An 18,879-nucleotide genomic window follows, 5' to 3' on the forward strand; every position below is an offset into this window, starting at 1 on the left:
TCCGTGCCAGGCCCACCTGCTCCTGTTAATCAGAGCAGGAAAAAGGGGAGGGGCAGCTAGCCATCTGGAAGTTCCCAGTCCGGAGGCAGGCAAGCCCCCTCAGTGCTCTCTGGAACAGCCCTAAGCCTTCTGGGCTATACCGGGAGGACACGGTGACACCCACCTCTCTGGGGGAAGCCAAGATAGAGGCACCTCTCTATTGCGCCTTTTCTGCCAGGGCCCTTTCACTTTAGGCTCCCGCTCTTGTCTTCTGACATCCTCAAGGACCCAAACACACATTTCGATTTACTGGCCCCTTCTCACCCCATTTTTTTCAGATGCTGTGCTAAGCACCTTCCTGAATTACCTCCTTTCATCCTCATGATCCTGAGGCTCAGAGTGATAGGTGAGTGGCCTGTCCTCCAAATCAATCATGCAGCTGGAAAATGGGGACACCATGATTCCCACCCAGATCCTTCCAGTGCCAGAGACTATCTTTCATCTCTGTCTTTGTCTTAAATATTCCAGCTGTTTCCTATTATTGGGAACAATCTTTATTGCCATCTTCAGTGGATTTTTCCGACTGAAGCAAATAGTCATATGGGGATTACTAGTGCAGTATGTGGATGGAGGTCAATTACAGGGCAACAGAGTAGGGTCTAGCGGAAGCAGAACTATTAAGCAGCTACAATCCTCGTGTACTTCACTGGATAGACTTACAGTCCTCAATCACAGCCTACTTGTCCTTAACTTTATTCACAATTTTAATGTTCCACCTGTGTTCCTGTACTTGAAGATTAGAAGTACATCTATAGCAGCTAGTGACCCCTACAGTAGCTAATAGTAAGAGAAACAACATCACAGAAAACTTTTAAAGCAGTCCTTTTAAAAAGTGGCCTAAGGTCATCATCTAGCATTAAGGCGAATAGCTTTTCTGACACTGTTCACAGCTTCTGAAGACATTGCTGCAGAGTTCTTTGGTTTCTGAGTGATCCTCAGCTATCCAGAAGGATTTATGTTATATTGCAGATGTGCTGAAGATGAGTGTAATGTTTTAGAATGACTTCCTTCCAAAATGAGTTTTTTAAAAGTTTTAAATTACAAAGGGGTGAGCTTTATATATCTGGAAAGCTCATTTAGATGGTAGAATTCATTTCTATGATACTAGATAAGAGTGCCAGTGTCTGCAGAGCCCAGCGAGGACTCTTGACCATGACTTCTGCTGGCTCTCAATCTAGCCTCAGGCCACAGATGCAGGCTGGGTTTCATCTTGAACCATCATCTCTCTCATCCCACTGGTAAGTGGCTGTGCACTTGCCCGGCTTGAGGCTCCCTCAGGAATTGGAGGTTCTGTATAATAATGGGACAGACTGAGATTTGAAACTGAGCGGATCCAGGTTTAACTCTGCCTCTCTAGAGACTGGACCAGTCTTGTAATTCTTCTGAAGCTGCTGTGACCTGTGAATTGGGGCTGTGGTATCCATGGCACAGCTTCATTGTGAGGGTTAGCTACACCCGATAAAGGGTCTGATATGCAGCAGGTTCCCCTGCCATTTGGTGCTCCACAGCCTCAGGCTGTGTGGCTGGGTATCCCTCTCCCTTCCCAGCGCGGCCTGGAGCTTGCTTTAGGCCCAGATTCTGCTCCTTAAGAACCAAATTCTGGTATCTGCTCAGATTGTCTGATTCTCAGGCTGATTCCCATCTCATAACTATCACCTCCCTCCTTCCCACCAAGGGCCTTTGCTTGAGTCCCATGCCCTGGTACAGGGTATCTTATCTTGACAGGATTTGGAGTCACCTCATTTCTTTTTCCTTGGGCCATGGTGAAAATAAACTTGGGTGACAGCCCCCCAGTGTCTCACCCTTACCTGGATATGAGCCTGTCTTCATATCCCATTATGCCAGTACAAGGTCAACCCTGTCTCCCTGCCACTGGGGCTTCCCTGGGCTCCTGCTTGCTGGAAGGAAATGCTGAACAATTAGTGCTGGGTGTGAGGACACTGACAGGGTGTAGGCAACAGGGCGCCTCCAGCAGAGGGGTGGGGATAGGCCAGGCCAGGCAGGAAGGGGAAAATGAACCTAAGGGGGAGCCCATTTCTCTGGGGACTGATTCTGTTAGGGAATGCCTCAGCTCTGCTTCTGTAGGCATCACACCAACTTCCATAGGCTCTTTCTACATCCTTTGTCCCCATTAATTTTCCTTTTAAACTCTGGGACAGCTCTGTCACCTTGCTTACCACAGACTGGTTCTTACCACAGACCAGTTCTCACTGGTCATTCCCTCCATTACCCTCTCCAGCTCTTTGGGGCCCTCCTACAGCCCTAGCCCTCACTGTCTGCTTAGTTTGCTTATCCTGTGGCCTCTCACCTTGCCTAAAATCCACAACTCTATTCCAACTACTGACAGCATTCTTTAGCATCTAGTTTGGACCCTCTTCCAGAAAGACCTCTTGGATTTGGCCAAGGTGATGCTAGCATCTTCATACCCTGAATGATGATGATTTTTCTCTGGACGCATCTTTGTCTGCTTTGGGGCATGCTGGACAAGAGTTCATCTGTCTTGCTTAGGACAGACTGAAATGCTTGGTGGGGTGGAGGATGGGGGGCAGAGTGCTTCACCAGGGACAGTCTGCTTCTGTGATAAGTGATCTGAGAGTTCTCCATAAATGGGAAGTTTCCTAGCTGCAGGGCCCTGCTGGCTCACGAATTCTGAGAGCCTGGCAGTAAGGAGGCTTGGTGCTCACTGCTGGTGTCAGGCACTATACAGATGGGCCCCTGGCAGTAAGTGGAGATAGAGAGGCTTACTCTTGGGGTTCCTAGAATTTTCTTACCCTCTGAGTGGTATAAAAACTAAGGATGGGTGATCTGAAGATAAACAGGAAAAGGGCAGAGAAAAGGCCTTTATAGCAAGGAGCAAGGTGAGGGGAGCATAAGCTGAGCTAGGTAGAGAGGCGGGGCCCAGCACAGCTCACTTACAGGCTGAAATTTCTGATTCCTTTATTTTTCAACCTTGGCTTCCTGGGCAACAACCTAGCTATGGGACAGAAGCATTTGTTGTGCTCTTTTTATGAGCCAGGCCTTGTAGGAGGGATCACTGTTGGCAAAACCTCAGGCCCTGCCCAAATCCTCCCTTGGGGGCTGGAGGTCTCCAGCCAGTTGGCATTCTGGTGCTTAAGGCCACTTTTGGATGGGTTTGGCAAGGATGGAGTGTCCAGGCCCATGACCCTTTAAGAACTTTACTTTTTAAAAACAGCCACCAACCGGTGGCAGTGTGGGGAGAGGGTGGTGGTGGACTGTGGTCTCTGGCCATGCGCAGGGGGAGCTCTGTGAGGGCCCTCTCCCTGTCTGAGGGACACCTAACTTGATAGCAGCTACCTGGGATCAACAGGAGGCCCATCAAGTCCCCTCAGACTGAGGGACAAGGAAGGAAGTAGTGGATGGGAAGCTGAGCTGCCCTCTATAGGGTTGCTGTCCCTGTGAACAGAATGCCCAAGGGAGCTAGGTCACCTCAGGCCAGCAGTGGCTCATCCTCCGCTTCGACCACCCAGACCCCAGGTTCAGCCAGTGGCACCAGCAGCACATCGTCCTCATCCTCTGGGGACAGGACTGTTGTGTGGGGTCCAGGTGACGCCCGGGTTGGTCCAGGGGGCCGCAGGCTGGGCAGGAGGCGGCCTCGCAGGGCCTGTACCACTCCAGACAGCAGTGATGGCTCCAAGGGCACCGCAGGCAGTGGCCCTGGGGCTTCAGGGACAGTAGGACAGGCTGGGGATGTGCTGGCAGGTGGCAGTGGAGCCTTGACAGGCAGCGGGGGTGCCTGATCCCCATCTTGCCCACCCACTGCCCCGCCCTCATGGGCTGGACCTGTGCTGCCATCTAAGGTCTCAGGAGGAGCAGTGGATGGTGTGGCCTGGGATCTGGTTTCAGGGGTCCGGGCTGGGGGGTTGGTTCGGGGAAGCAAGCCCCAGCGGCGAAGACGGCGCACCAGGCGGCGCATAGAGCGGCCCCGCTGGCGGCGGCGGGCACCAGAGGTGCTCCCTGGAGTCATGTCCTGGCGCAGGATCTGTAGCAGAGAACGCAGATTGCCCAGAACAGAGTTCTGCAAGGAGAGGAGGAAGACATCAGAGTTGGAAGGGGTGGGAACAGCCACAGGGGTCTGGAGCGGCAGGTGGTCTGGTTGGGGAGGGTGACTTACATCATTAGGGTTCTCTGTAGGGAAGTCCTCTACAGGAGGGATGGCGCCCTGGGCAATGAGCTGCCCGTAGGAGGGAGGCGCCTGCTGCTGCACAATCTCGGCCTCCATCCGGGAGAGGGGGGCGAAGATGCTGGAAGGCATGAGGGCTGCTCAGTCACAGGTGTCGGTGACCAGAGCTGCCTATCCCAGCCCAGACAGGCCTCTTTACTCCACACCCAGGCCAGGATACCCGGCATTATGCCCTGGCTCTCCAAAATCATCTGAGGTCTCCCTCCTTCCTTGAGGTGGCTTTCGAGATCTAGATCTGTCCCTCCCTCAGGGGAGCACACCTGCCCCCAAGTGAGACAGCCCCAGGAGCGCAGCCAGCAGCTGGCCACAGAGCCTGTCCCCCACGTGCGCATCCTCAGGCCTCCTGTGGCCACACGGGCCCTGTCCCACCCTCAGGGCCCACTTCTCTACCGCCAGCTGCACTCCCACTGACCTGTACTCCTGGGTGCGAATGGCATAGAGCTTGCAGGTGCAGCCCAGGGCGATGACCAGCAGCAAGCCGCACACAAGGCTGCCAATGACGGCAGCGGTAATGACCTTGCGGGGCAGGGCGTAGGAGCAGTCCCACTCGTCACTGCCATCAGCACAGTCCGGCTGCCCGTCGCACACCCACGTCTCATACACGCACTTCTCATCCCGGCACCGGAAGTTGCCTGGCTGGCAGTGGCGACAGCGTCTCTCATCTGCTCCATCGGCACAGAAGGTCTGGTAGTTACAGCGGTCAGTGGGCAGGTAGCAGGCTGTGGCCCCAGGGGTGCCGGCGGCCCCACAGGGGTAGTGTCCAGGTGGGCAGCTGGGGCAGTTCTCCTCGTCCGTGCCATCTGCACAGTCCCATGAGCCGTCGCAGCGCTGTGCCTCGCTGTAGCAGCGCTCGCCGAGGCCTTCGCTAGCCCCCAAGCCAGAGCTTAAGCCGCACGGTCGGTCCCAAGGCAAGCAGTAGCCCCGCACATGGTAGGTGGCATTGAAGCCCCGACCAGTGCTCCAAGGGACTGTGCGGTAGTCCACTGTGGCCTGGCCAGACAGCGTCTCCACAGTGACAGCCTTGCCATTACTGAAGCGGGTGAGGCTGCGCAGCAGTCGGAGGGTCTCGAGGGGCCCCGCGCCGTCATATACACGCACTGCATCGTCATAGCCTAGATCCAAGGCCGTGAAGCGCACTGCCAGGCGCCGGCCATCACGTGGGTCCAGCAGCCAGCGGCAAGACTGGGGGTGGGAGACTGAGGCCAGGTGTGAGTATCCGAAGGAGGAGAAGACCCCATAGAAGTCTTCTAAGGTGTGATTGCAGGGTGGGGTGAGGACAGGGGCTAGGGCCAAGTCAGGGAAGGGGTCTGAGCTGCAACCTGCCTCGTCAGAGCCATCGCCACAGGCGTCGACCCCATCACAGCGCTGGAGCAGGGGCACACAGCGGTGGTTCAGGCACTGGAACTCCTCCTGCAGGCACATCAGCCAATCTGCAGAGGCACCACGGAGAGGGGCTGTGAAGCACTGGGGTGGGCCGGATCCTCCCCTCCTCCCTGGGGCTTCCATTGCCTGTTCTAAGTGCCACATCAGCCCTGTCCAGCCCACCTTGGCTGTAAGAGAGCAGGAAGCCCTGGCCCATGGGAGCTCTGGCCCCGACATAGCTGTAGGTGATGGTGACGTTGCCTCCAGGCAGTTGCAGAGGGCTGGCAGGTGCCTCGCACAGGGAGATCTGCGGCTGGATGGGGGAGCGCAGGGTTAAGCGCTCTGAGCCACAGGCCAGATGCAGTTTTTGGAACCTACAGGGGTGAAGGAGAGCAGGACGTAAGGTATTCCTGACCGCTGCTGGCTTCTTCCTCCCCCAACAGTTGTCAAGCCTCTTCTACGCCAAGCAGCACAAACACCTGCTTATCCACAATCCAAACGGTCAGATGAAAATGCAGTTAGCCAAATTCCTTTGTAATCAAGGCAACAGCCCTAACAGAGGCCCATGGTACCTGAGACCATGAGTACATCTTAGAGCCTCTTCGAAAAACTGCCTTGTGCTCTGGACCGAGTTAGATTCATTGCTTTCCTGCTGTTGCAGCACTGTCACCCAAGCATGGTGCCGGCGACTACTGTAAGCTTAATTAACCAGAATTCACCATCCCTCCCAGTGCCCAGTGGTGAGACCTGAGATCACTGTAGCATTCTGATCCCTCTGCTCTAACAAGCTCTCCCCAGACGGCCTCTCTTTTCCCTTATTCTTTTCTGGGTAAATCTATGGGAAGTGAACTGTGTGAAGCAAACAGCCAGGTACTTAACGTGGGCCCCAACCCCACAGCCCAAGGTTGGAGGAGCCCAGGGAGACCTGGACTGTTTAAAAGATCTGAGGAGGCTGAGGAAGGTTCTGGAGTGACTGTTGTCCTTCAGAGATGACAGGACCCAAGCTAGATGTCCACTCCAGTCCACCTGCAATTCATTGTGTCTGGCCCCAAACAAGCCAGGCTTTTAGGGCAGATGACGCCAAATCTAACTCTCCTCTTTCCCGTGGACAGGATGGAAGCTCCATGGAGAAGTGCTCCCTGAAGGCTTCTCCCTGGTAAAGGCGCGGGAGTAGGGGAAAGGTCGGAGAAGGCAATGGCACCCCACTCCAGTACTCTTGCCTGGAAAATCCCATGGATGGAGGATCCTGGTAGGCTGCAATCCATGGGGTCGCTAAGAGTCGGACACGACTGAGCGACTTCGCTTTCACTTTTCACTTTCATGCATTGGAGAAGGAGATGGCAACCCACTCCAGTGTTCTTGCCTGGAGAATCCCAGGGATGGGGGAGCCTGGTGGCTGCCATCTATGGCATCACACAGAGTCAGACACGACTGAAGTGACTTAGCATAGCATAGCATAGGGGAAAGGTATAGGGTTGTGCCCGCACTCACCTGACCGTTACCGTCTGCTCCTTCCTGCCCAGGATGAGCCAGGTACAGTTGGCAGGGGAGCTGCGGCTGTCCCGGCCCACAGGCCTCTGTAAGGTGCCTTGCACTTCCAAGAGCACCGCTGGTGGGTCCTCACAGGCTAGAGAAAGAGAGGAATGTAGGGGCATCAGTCAAGAGCCCCTTACCATCACACCCCTGCCCAGGCTTGAGGTCTTTGAGGGCCTGGGCTCTTTGGAAGGATCACAGACACTCCCCCGCCCCAGCCACACACACACTACAGGCATAGTCTTCAGGCAGCCCCCTCTCTTCCCTCATCATAATTCCACTTTACGTATCAACACCACAAACAACATGAGGTCTGCTCTGTGCCAGCCACTGGGCCAGAAGGAACAGGAAATACTGTTTCTATCCTCAGGGAAACTACATTTTGGCTAGGCAGATCAAGGATGGATATTTGGGGGAAAAGAAAAAAGTACATTAACTACCAGTTGAGGGCTTACGCTGGGTCTCAGTTTCCCCATCTGTAAAAAAAAGAGTGGATGACGTCCACTCTAAAACTATGGTAACTACTAGAGGAATTCAAGGAAGAGAAAGTCTTGAGTTCTCATTACCCCTGGGGCATCCTCTACTCACCAGGATTCGGGAAAATAATCCTATCTGGGTGGGCCACAGTGCCTCCTAGAGGAAGAGCGAGAAAGGGCAAGAGTCATGCTTCCGAGTTTCCTTCACCTGAGCAAACTCAAGGAGGAACAAGAGCCTTTTGCGGCTTCCGGGTAGTTTATGGGAAAGGGTGGTGGAGCAGAGGAAGACAGCGGTGTGTGACCTCGAAAGAAGGTCTGGCAGCACGGCCTATGGAGTGGGTACAGTGATTTACGGAAGTCAGGGGGAGACTGGGGGAACGGCTGGAGATTTCCCCGAGGCTGGGGCAGGCAGTGCCAGGGCGGCGGCAGGGGGTGGAGGGCACGACCGGGCAGGTTCAGGTGAGGAGCCGCGTAGCAGGAAGGGAGCTAGAGCCCTCTGGGCCCTGTGAGAGCCCTGGGAGCGGGATGCTGGGCGAGTAGACTCGTTTCGGTTTCTTACCCAGGAAGAGGAGAAGGATGGCCGGCAGCATCGTGAGCCGTCCGGAGGTGCAGGAACAGTCCCGGAGCTTCCGTCGTTTATTCAGTGGGGAGGCGGCGCCGCTCCGGGCGTCCTGGCTCCCCGGTGCCGCCTCCCCGAGAGGGCTCCATGGCCCAGGCTCCCCGACCGATGCTCTAGATGCCAGGGCTGGGGACGGGTGGGGGGAGGCAGCGGCCCGGGTGCAGGGGCGGTGCCTCTAGCCAACTTCTGAGTTGTTTTCCCCGGCCGCCGCCGCGCTCTCTCCGAGGCCAGTCCCCGAAGCCGCGGAAATCGGCTCGAAGCCTGACGCTGGGGCGCGCCCTCGCCTAGAGCCCGCCCGCAGGCCGCGAGCGCTCAGGTCCAGGCCTGGCCGCCACCTGCCGGGGCTTGAGGCCACTTCCTCTTCGGGCCAAACTTTACCGACTGTCAGCCCCCAGGGCCGGCCCGGGCGCTGCTCAACTTCTCCAGCGCGTCCAGCTCGCGGAACGCGGCAGAGGAGTGGGGGAGGGGTCAGGCGACTCCGTCCAGCGCCCAGTCCCTTGCCCAGACGACACCCCCGCCGGCCCTAGGGTTGGAGAAGCCCGGGCGGAGGAGGGGGCGGGTGACTAGCCTGGCCACACCCCTGCCAATCAACGCGCGCCCCGCCCACCCACCCGTCTTAACCCTTTTTCGGTTCTGCCGAGTCTTGTCACGCTGGCTTTTAAGGTGCTCACCCCTACTTTTAACTCTGCTTTGTTTAGTCCTTTCCGTGTAACGTTACAGTACACGTTTGTCAGAGGGCCACTGCTTATTCTGTAACTGTCATGTCTTTCCTTTGGGTCCTTAAACTCTCGGTGCTTCTCTCGTCCCAATGTCTGGGATCCGGTAGCACTTTTTTTTCCCGTGCGCGTCTATTACAGCAATTACCACACCGTGTTATAACTATTTGTTTACTCTTTCCTGACCCCGCCCCCGCCCCGCCCCGCCCCTTCTGTGGAAACTGAAACTTCCTGTAGGTTGGGGCCTAGACTGTTTACCTTTGTACCCACAATGCTTCTCGCCTGCTGAGACACAGTAATTCAACAAACGAATAAATGGTGCCTTCTCTACTTGCTGTCTCTGTGACCTTGAGAAAATTGTTTAACTTCTCTGTGCTTCTCAAAATGGGGTTAATAATGTACAATTCAAAAAAAAAAAATAATAATGTACAATTCCCTCTTAAGGTTATTGTCAACATTTAGGGAGGTAATGGAACTTGAACATCTAGGAAGTGCTTCATACCTGCTAGCAATTATTATTAGTCACAAGAGAGATATCTAATTTATGTGGGCTTGGGATTGCTGATTTCCTATGGCACTTACAGGTAATAATAGTAAACAATAAGAATAGCAGATAGTTTTTGAGCTTTTTTGTACATTTCAGCACAGATCTAAGCACTTTTCAAGTATTTCCTCTTTTAATTCAGGTGGCCAGAGTGGTAAAAAAAAAAACCCTCCTGCCAGTTCAGGAGCCATAAGAAATGTGGATTCGATCCCTAGGTTGGGAAGATCGCCTGGAGGACGGCATGACAACCCCACTCCAATATTCTTTCCTGGAGAATCCCTTGGACAGAGGAGCCTGGTGGGCTACGGTTCATAGAGTCGCACAGAGTCTGACACGACTGAAGCAACTTAGAACATATGCATAGTCTTGTGAGGTACTTATTATTGTTACTCCCATGTTACAAGTAAGGAAACTCTGGCACAGACAGGTTTGGTATTGCCCAAGACCATGGATCTAGTAAATGCTGAAACAAGGGTTTGAACCTAGTGTACATTCAGAACCTCTCTACAAATGGTACAAACAGTTTTCTATTTGTGACATTTGTTGTTGACATCAGTTTTGATGTATTCAAAACTGAGACCTCAGCAGGGCCTGAAGCCATAAATTTGGGCATAAAAAGGCCCTTCTTCCACTTGGATCTTGGTCCCATGCCAAGGAACTTGGTTCCTTAGTCTCTCTATGCTCCCTACTGCAACCCTTGGGATTATGATAGGTGAAATTGAACCCTAAATGTGGGAGGATGGTGTTGAACTGCAGGGCAAAGAGGCTGGGGAAATTAAAAATATTTAAGTTCTGAAAGTGATCATGGAAGTTTTAGTTAAATGCTGGCTATGTTCTCTATGCTGGGTACTTGGCAGATGCCTGGAACTTGTAAGACTTTAATGTCAGGGAGCTTACAGTCTAGTTGAAAAAAGAGAGGTCAGACACATAAATTTAAAGTCAGACAGCCATGGTAAGTACCCATGGAGGTATACTTGTGGGAAGTTTAGAAGTTAATTTAGAAGTGAAACAGGAAAAGTGATGGTGAGATGGGTAGAGTTTTAAGGGGCAAGAGGAGGAGGAAGAGAGACCATGGTCTGTGATACTGAATAAACTAAGAGTTGGAAAAAAAAAATCAAGATCTAGGCTGTTGGGAGCAGTCATCATCAGAAAGAAAGAAATGGCACCAAGTTAGAACAAACTTTCACTCTGTAAATATTTATTAGAGTGCCTTCAAAGTGCAAGGCCCTGTGCTAGCCATGAGGATTAATATTTAAGAGTGAATTTGAGCCAAAAGAAGATGAGAAGAAATCAAAGAGAACCTAGGTGCTTATAACGAGTTTAAGCTTTAATTTGATTAGTGAGTTGAAGTGTTCACGCCCCTATAAATCCCCATAGATCATCAAGTACATTTAGAAATGGATCTTTGTGGGGAGGGAGGAGGGAGGGGGGTTCAGGATGGGGGAACACATGTACACCCATGGCTGATTCATGTCAATGTATGGCAAAAACCACTACAATATTGTAAAGTAATTAGCCTCCAATTAAAATAAATTAAGAAATGAGAAAAAATACAAAAAAAAAGAGAAATGGGTCTTTGAAGATGTTCTTGGAATACTTTCAGAAATTGTGAAAAATAGTGGAAGTACTGAAAAATGGGCAGATTTCTGGTTTTCAAGATGACAATATCTAACTTTGAAAGAGTACTCACCATACGCTTGGCACTGTTTTCATCACTGCACATATATCACCTCATTTAATCTTCACCAAATCTCCAGGAAGTAGGTATTATTTTTGTCCTCATTTTATAATTGAGGAAACTGAGTAATAGATAGTCATAAACTAAGCAAGTCATTAGGTAACTTGCTCAAGATCAAACTACTAGCATGTGCAGCAGCCAAGATGCTCGGGTCTGATGTTCACATGTTGATTTCCTACCCTCCAAAGATGATAGTGGACATCTTGGAGATCAAACCAGTCAATCCTAAAGGAAATCAGTCCTGAATATTCATAGGAAGGACTGATGCTGAGCTGAAGCTCCAGTACTTTGGCCACCTGATGCAAAGAATTGACTCATTGGAAAAGACCTCGATGCTGGGAAAGATTGAAGAAGGAGGAGAAGGGAACGACAGAGGATGAGATGGTTGGATGGTATCACCGACTCAATGGACATGAGTGTGAGCAAGCTCCAGGAGATGGTGATGGACAGGGAAGCCTGGCGTGCTGCAGTCCATGGGGTTGCAAAGAGTCAGACACGACTGAGCAACTGAATTGAACTGAACTGAAAGATGGTAGTATTAGGGGTCGGGCTTTGGGGGATGCTTCCTTCTGAAGGTGGAGCCCTCAGAGTGGAACTAGTAAGAAAGGCTCTAGAGAGATCATTAGTCCTTTCCATCATGTGATGAAGTTCTGGCTGTGACGGAATGTCCAGAAAGCACTGGCTGTGAACAAGGAAGAGAGCCCTCACCAGAAGGTGACTATGCTAGCACCTTGATCTTGGTCTTCTCAATCTCCAGAACTGTGAGCAATAAATTTCTGTTATTTATAAGCTACTCAGTTGGTTGTATTTTGTTATAGTGGCCTAAGACCAAAACTTGGTACTACAAAGCTGGGATGCTGCTGTAACAAGTTCATAAGAATATGGAAACAGCTTTAGAACTGGGTGATGGGCAGAGAATGGAAGACTGGAGGTGCATGCTAGAGAAAGCCTATATTGCCATAAATGGACTGTTAAAGGTGATTCTTATGAGGGCTCAGAAAAGAAAAGCTATTGAGAGAGCCTCAATCCCTCAGAGAATACCTAACAGGATGTTGGTGTTGGAAACCGGAGGAAAGACGATCTTTAATAAACAGGCAAAGAGCTTGGTTGAATTGTGCTGTGTCCTAGTGTTTGGTGAAAGGTATTAATAGAACTTGTGAGGAATGAAATTAGATATTTGGCTGAAGAAATTTCTAAGCAAAGTGTTGAAGAAGCATCCTGGTTTCTCTTGGATGCTTATAGTAAAAATGATTTAAAGGTGCAGTTGTTTATCAAATAGGATTCAGAACTTAAAAATTTGGAAAATTCTTATCATTATCTAGCATACTGTATTTTACTCATTTATCATGTTTGTTCCCTGCAGGCTCACAAGAATATAAGTTCCGTAGGGGAGACTTCCCTGGTGGTCCAGTGGTTAAGAATCTGCTTTGCAATGCAGGGGACACAGGTTTGATCCTTGGTCAGGGAGCTAAGATCCCATGTGCCACAAAGCAATTAAGCCCGTGCCACAGCTAGAGAATCCTCCATGTGCCAAAATGAAAAATACTTCATGACGCCACAAAAATCCTGGATACAACCAAATAAATATGTTTTAAAAAGAAAGAATTCTTAAAAAAAAAAAAAAAGAAGTAAGTTCCATAGGGGGCAAGGGCCTATTCATTTACTGGTGAATCCCCAGTGCCAAAAGCAATGTCTGGCATAAAACAAATACTCAATAAATGTTTGTTGAATGAATGAATGAATAAGTGAGTCGTGACTGCCAATCGTAGGCATCACATAGGTTATGTCTTTTAACCCACTCAACTACCTTTTGAGTTATTATTTTTTTTAACCTTTTGAGTTATTAACCCCATTTTAAAGATGAGGAAATTGATGCTCAGGGAAGGTACATAACGTGCTGAGGGTCACCCGACCAATAAGTCATAAAGGTTGGATCCTAACCCGGATTATGTAACTCCAGAGTCCTTGTCCTAACCGCTGTGTGGTACTACTTCTCTATGAAGGTACGCTTTTAAAGACTGATTGGTGATAGGAATGGTGAGGGGGTCTCTAAGCTACTTCATGTGAAAGCTGTTTATGGGACGAGAAAGGCTTTTCACCTATAAAAAGCTTAACTTCAGTGAGCGTTTGTATATATGGAAACTACACCCAAATATTTGAAGAGCTGTAGCGTGGAACAAGAATTTGTTTATTCTGTACAGTCTGAAGGGCAGAAACTAGAATTAACAGAACAAATAAAGACAGTCCCTGAGCAAAGTACAGAAGCTGAGGGCGCAGGTAGGGTTGAGGCAGAGGGACACAAGTCCTGGGCTTTCAGGACTCCTTGACAACAGTGTGATTCATGGACTATAGGATGGCAGAACTTCTCAGAAGACAGGGGCATAGGAGCTTCTTGAAGCAAGTCATGTTAAATGCTGATACAAGGCCAAAGAAATGAAAGCAGAGAATAGGCCTGGGGTTAGAAGAAAAGGGTCATCATGAGGGCCTTTTCGGGAGGTTTCAGTATATTTCTGATTGGGATGCAGACGCAGAGGTTGGATTAAAAAGAAATGACAAGGGGGACTTCCCTGGTGGTCCAGTGGTTAAGACTCAATGCTTCCAATGCAGGGGGTATAGGTTTGATCCCGGTTCGGGGGACTAAGATCTCACGAGCCACTAAGATGTCACATGCCACACAGCCAAAAAATTAAAGAAGGAAAGAAAGAAATGACTGGGGAAGGAATGCAGATAGCTTTTGGAAAACTTTGGCTTGAGAGAAAAGGGGAAAATGAGAAAAATCATTCAAGACCGCAGCAGAATCCAGGAGAGCTTTTCAAGATGGGGAAACCTCTGTGTTGGAAGGGAGTAGGGATTAAAGACTCTACCATATGGTGTCAGGAGTAAGTTTCCTTGTGCTTTGGAAAGAATGAGATGCAGGGTTGGGGACACCCCTTGGAGGTTTGAGAGAAACCTCAATCATGTCCATTTAGACTGCCTGTGGCATATTAAGAAATTTAAAAACTAAGATTGTTTTGAAAATATTTGGTGTATTTTAAATGCTTATATTTAATAAATGAAAATTTTTAGCATAAACAGACAAGAATAGAGTGATATTCACAATATACCTCCAGGCATTTTTTTGAATTAAAAAATTTAAGACTTTTATCAATGTAAGACAGGAAGTAAAGGAGTCCTGGCTCCAGAGTGTGGATGACTTTGGAAGGATGGGTGCAGGTCAGAAACCCCCCTAGAAGGCTTGGGCATGACCTCCAAAAGCCTCAGAGAAGTGGTACAGAAATGTCCCACTCTTACAGGAGTCGCAGAGGCCTGCTTGCCTTGGCCATAGGCGGTTCTGTCCTAGCATCCTGAGATCCAGGAGTGCAGCTCCACCTGCCGCTGACCTGAAGAGGCCGGGGCCAGGCATCCTGGAGGGGTCAGTGCCTGCGGCGTCCACAGGAGGGCAGTGTGGCAACTCAGAGGCCAGGACTCCAGTACCCCCTTACTTTCTCTATCAGAACCCTTCTCCTGCAACCCCTCCCCTCCCTTCTTCCTTCCTGGAGTTATTCCAGGGCTGTTCACCAACCCCCATAAAGGGGCAGACTACGGAAGCTCTTGACTTTTCCCTCTCTGCAGCTGGAAGACTAAGGCTTGTCATCCTGTCGCACCCATAGTCCCACCCGTTTAAGTACAGGTGGCCTGGGTGGAAGTGTGGAAAGTGCGAAGGGGAAAGGGACTGGGCGGCGGTATCCTTGGCCCTGAGCGTGGCAGGCTTTGCCTCCGCCTCTCAGTTCTCCGGGCTTGGTTTGCAGTGCCAACACCTGGCACGAGGGGGCGCTACCACCCTGCAAACCCTGCCCAGCCGGTCTCTGCTGCAGTTTGGGCTGCTCCTAGCCTGAGAGGATGGGGTGGGATCCTCTGGTCCCCTTCTCCAGCTTTCTTCCCTCCAGAATTTATGGGCAGTTTTGTGCAGGCGTATGGTAGTTGGGAGGACCTCTGGCGCACAGGTCAGTAGAGTGGAGAAGACACTCTGAGGACACCTGGGATGAAGCTTAGAGGGATGAAGGGAAGAGAGACCTTCCTGCCGGTGCTCCAGGGTCCTGGTGCCGGCTGTCCTGAGTGTGCAGCCTAGAGGATTGGTATTTCCAGAAGAGCTGGGCTGACACAACCCAATACCAATCATCCTCCGATTAAGGGCAGGCTGTGGGGTTAGGGCTTCCCTGGTGGCTCAGATGGTAAAGAATCTGCCTGCAATGCGGGAGGACCTGGGTTCGATCCCTGGATTGGGAAGATCCCCTGCAGGAGGGCATGGCAACCCACTGCAGTATTCTTGCCTATGGACAGAAGAGCCTGGCCGGCTGCAGTCTACGGGCTGCAGAGTCGGACACAACTGAGTGACTAAGCACAGCAGTGGGTAGGGTTGGCACATAAGGAGGAGGTTTGTAGGGACAGAGCAGCTGTTCTGGAGATATGAATCTCTTCCCTCAATACAGTTTCTTTCTTTTTTGAACCTTTTAAAGATTGAGGTGAAATATACAGTAAATTTTCTAAAAATGTAATAAACGTAAGTGCTCATATAGGTTTTGTAACCTGTATATTTACTATGTCACATACTTCTTGCATATGTATAGAATACTTATGTATTCACAACTACAGCTGTTTTTTTAAAAAATATTTATTGAAAACTTTTTATTTTGTATTGCATGTGCACGTTAGTTGCTCAGTCTTGTCCGACTCTGCAACCCTATGGATTGTAGCCCATCAGGCTCCTCTGTCCATAGAATTCTCCAGGCAAGAATGCTGAAGTGGGTTGCCATTCCCTTTTCCAGGGAATCTTCCTGACTCGGGGATCAAACCTGGGTCTCCTGCATTGCAGACAGATTGTTTGCCCTGGGAAGCCATTTTATATTGGGGTAGAGCCAGTTAACAGTGTTGTGATAGTTTCAAGGGCACAGCAAAGGGACTCAGCCATACATATACAATATTTATGTATTTGACTGTGCTGGATCTTTGTTTCGGCACATGGGATCTTGAGTTGTGGCATGCAGGATATAGTTCACTGACCAGGGATCAAACCTTGGCCCCTTGTACTGGGACCACGTAGTAGTCTTAGCCTTGGGACCACCAGGGAAGTCTGTAACTACAGCTGTTTATGTATGTACATCACAGCTCTCACTGGCAATTCAAGTCAGCCAACTTTTATTAAGAGGGGCTCTTGTGTACCTAGCACCATTCTACTCTTTTCTAAGGAGGTGAGAACAGAAGGTTTGTCCGGTGGCTGTGACGGGATCAGCGGTGTTAACGGATCTTGGTCATTCCTCCACAGAAAGGGCAATGGCTGGCTGTATGATCTACCCGAAGTGCCCGTATTCTTGGAATCCAAAATGGGATGAAATATCTGCTGTGTCTGAATATACAAACTCATGGAACCTCAGGAAGATATTGTGGGACCCAGGGTATTGGGTCAGGGCAGCCACGCTCCTAGCACAGAGCCAGGCACTGAGCGGCCCAGGAGAGTGTTTTGAGGCATTGATCTTGCTTGCTGGCCTGGGGCTACATGTCTCTGGAAGCTGGGTGCAGGGTGACGTCTTTGACCACAGGCTGGATCGAGATGAGCTGGAGCCTGTCGCGTGTGTGTGAATCTGCTGGGCCCTTCTGAGGCCCCCGTCTTTCCCCTGCTTTGTGGTCAGGCTGGCCTTGCGCTGCCCAGACCCCATCCTGCCCCAGAGCAGGGAAGTGGCCCTAGCGGGAAATCAAGTGAGGGTGCAGGAAGTGATCCATGGTGAGGCAGCTTCCAGACCTGGCCCGGTCCCTGAGTCAGTGAGCTACTTCAGGCTAAGGACGTGGTTCCTTCAAGTCACTACAGTGTGGTCACCTCTTCTTTCCCCCCTACGGCCCCTCCAGACTATCCTCACGCCTATCCAGGTGTGACTCTTTGGGAGCAGGAAACTGGTCTTTTCCTCTCTAAGCCACAAAGTCCCATTGGAGTTAGGGAACCTGGGGAGACCTGGCCTTAGTCTGGAGGCAGAAAATCTGCTCCCTTGGGGTTTGGTGGCAGCCCCGGGCCTGGGGTGCCCAGTCCTGTTGTGGAACCGCAGGGTCCAGGTCTGGTGAGGGATAGGGGAGGACAGAGGGGGCTGGGCCTGGCTGGGGAAGGCTGGCCTGGAAGGCACCCAGCCACGGCCCTGGGCCAGGGTGGAAAATATGTGTGTGAGCTCATTTGGAAGGTGGCTTCTGGCCAGGCAGGCCTGCCTCCTTTCCAAGCCCTGGCTGCTCAGCCTCCTCGAAGAAGGCTGCCTCTGGGTCTCCCCAGTTTCCCAAGACTGTTTGAGGGAGGCAAGCAGAGACTTGGGGGGTGGGTTAGTGGGGGTATGGGGACCACGGAACAATGGAGCAACCTCACCTGGGGTTTCCCTGGAGCCTCAGGGTATGGGAACCACCCTGAAGGCCTCCTCCTCCCCCTAGGCTCCTGCCTCAGACTCTGACCTCCCTCATCCCTCCCCCACCTTCAGCACAGGAGCTTCGGGAAATGTAGGTTCGATCTATCTCTGGGTCAGATGGATCCCCCGGAGGAGGAAATGGCAACCTGCTCCAGTATTCTTACATAAAGAATCCCATGGACTGAGGAGGGCTGCAGTTCATGGGGTCACAGTGAGTCAGACACGACTGAAGTGACTTAGTACACACACACATCCCTCCCCTAGCTGCTGCCTTTGTCCCATTCAGTTCTTCTGGCTTCTCAATGCTATGCCTCTTCCATTCTGTCAGAATACCTGTTCTTGCCCCTAAGCAGGAAGATGACTCCTGGCCAAGCAGATTCCTGAGGAACAGCCCTTCTGCCCTGTGCTCCTATGACATCGCACAGCAGACAAGCACACATATGCTGACAGATTCCACAGAACGCACACTGCCATGCCCATGCCCAGCTACGTGGGGATTCACACTGGAAGGGACACCAAAGAGACATGGTCAGAATCTGCTTGTATAGGAAAAAAAGTCAGACAGGACTGGGTTTTAATTTTGGACTACCAAGCTGGGAGCTTGAGCAAATCTTATCTGGGCCTCAGTTTCCACATATGTAAAATGGGGGCAATGTCAGTGCCTGTGTCCTTGAGTGTTGTGTGAGGACCTCAGCAAGTATTAGTTTCCCACCATCTCCTTTTAGCTGGAAAAGGAAGTGGGGATACAGAGTAGAGAGAGGACTGGGAAGTCCGTCAGACTGTGGGGAGATGGGGGCTGGCGGGGAAGGACGGGGAAGGACCAGCCCAGCTGCCAGATTGTGTGTGGGGGTCACTTTGCTCAGTCCCCTCTCCTCTAGAGAGCTCAGCTCCACTTAGGGCTTCCCCTCTCTTTTCCATCCCATGGACCCAGCGCCTGGCTGGCAGCCTTGGAGGCATAGGCCCAGATGATGGCAGGAACCTCCAGGAGGGAGGTGATGCCAAGGGTGTCCGTGGCTCCCCCGGAAACGTGTGGGGTGCTGTGGTGGGCAGAGTATAGCCTGTGTTCTGTGTTTGCCCCCAGTCCAGTCTCCCGAGAGCCTGCTACCCTGGGTTTTGCCCAAACCTCCTTGCAGATTCCCCTTGGCTCCCTTCTGGCTGCTCTAACTCACATGTGCTGCTTTCGAATAAAGGAACTTGGAACCACAGAAACTGGGTCAGGCCCAATGGACAAAGCA

The 18,879-nt window shown here is 51.2% G+C and overlaps 2 protein-coding genes across 14 annotated transcripts in view; one reads left to right on the forward strand and one right to left on the reverse strand.

The window, feature by feature from the left end:
* Nucleotides 1-18,879, forward strand: part of RBM23 (RNA binding motif protein 23) — a 48,172-nt gene that overhangs the window by 22,190 nt on the left and 7,103 nt on the right. For 6 of the 12 annotated variants that reach the window (XM_059890345.1, XM_024997464.2, XM_024997462.2 and 3 more), the window contains one exon: nucleotides 318-385. In XM_059890345.1, coding sequence (XP_059746328.1) covers nucleotides 318-385 — 68 coding nt within the window. Of the gene's footprint in view, nucleotides 1-317; nucleotides 386-9,632; nucleotides 12,022-18,879 lie in introns of those variants that run through there. The other 6 variants (XR_009496028.1, XR_009496027.1, XM_024997468.2 and 3 more) reach the window with 6 other exon arrangements.
* LRP10 (LDL receptor related protein 10) lies at nucleotides 2,960-8,771 on the reverse strand. 2 transcript variants are annotated; one of them, NM_001100371.1, is given in 7 exon segments: nucleotides 2,960-4,075; nucleotides 4,172-4,301; nucleotides 4,653-5,670; nucleotides 5,786-5,976; nucleotides 7,094-7,229; nucleotides 7,724-7,768; nucleotides 8,171-8,638. In NM_001100371.1, coding segments are annotated over 7 exon segments (2,139 nt in total). In that variant the 5' UTR covers nucleotides 8,202-8,638; the 3' UTR covers nucleotides 2,960-3,487.

This window comes from Bos taurus, chromosome 10, assembly GCF_002263795.3.
Source record: "Bos taurus isolate L1 Dominette 01449 registration number 42190680 breed Hereford chromosome 10, ARS-UCD2.0, whole genome shotgun sequence".
NCBI classification, from domain to species: domain Eukaryota; kingdom Metazoa; phylum Chordata; class Mammalia; order Artiodactyla; family Bovidae; genus Bos; species Bos taurus.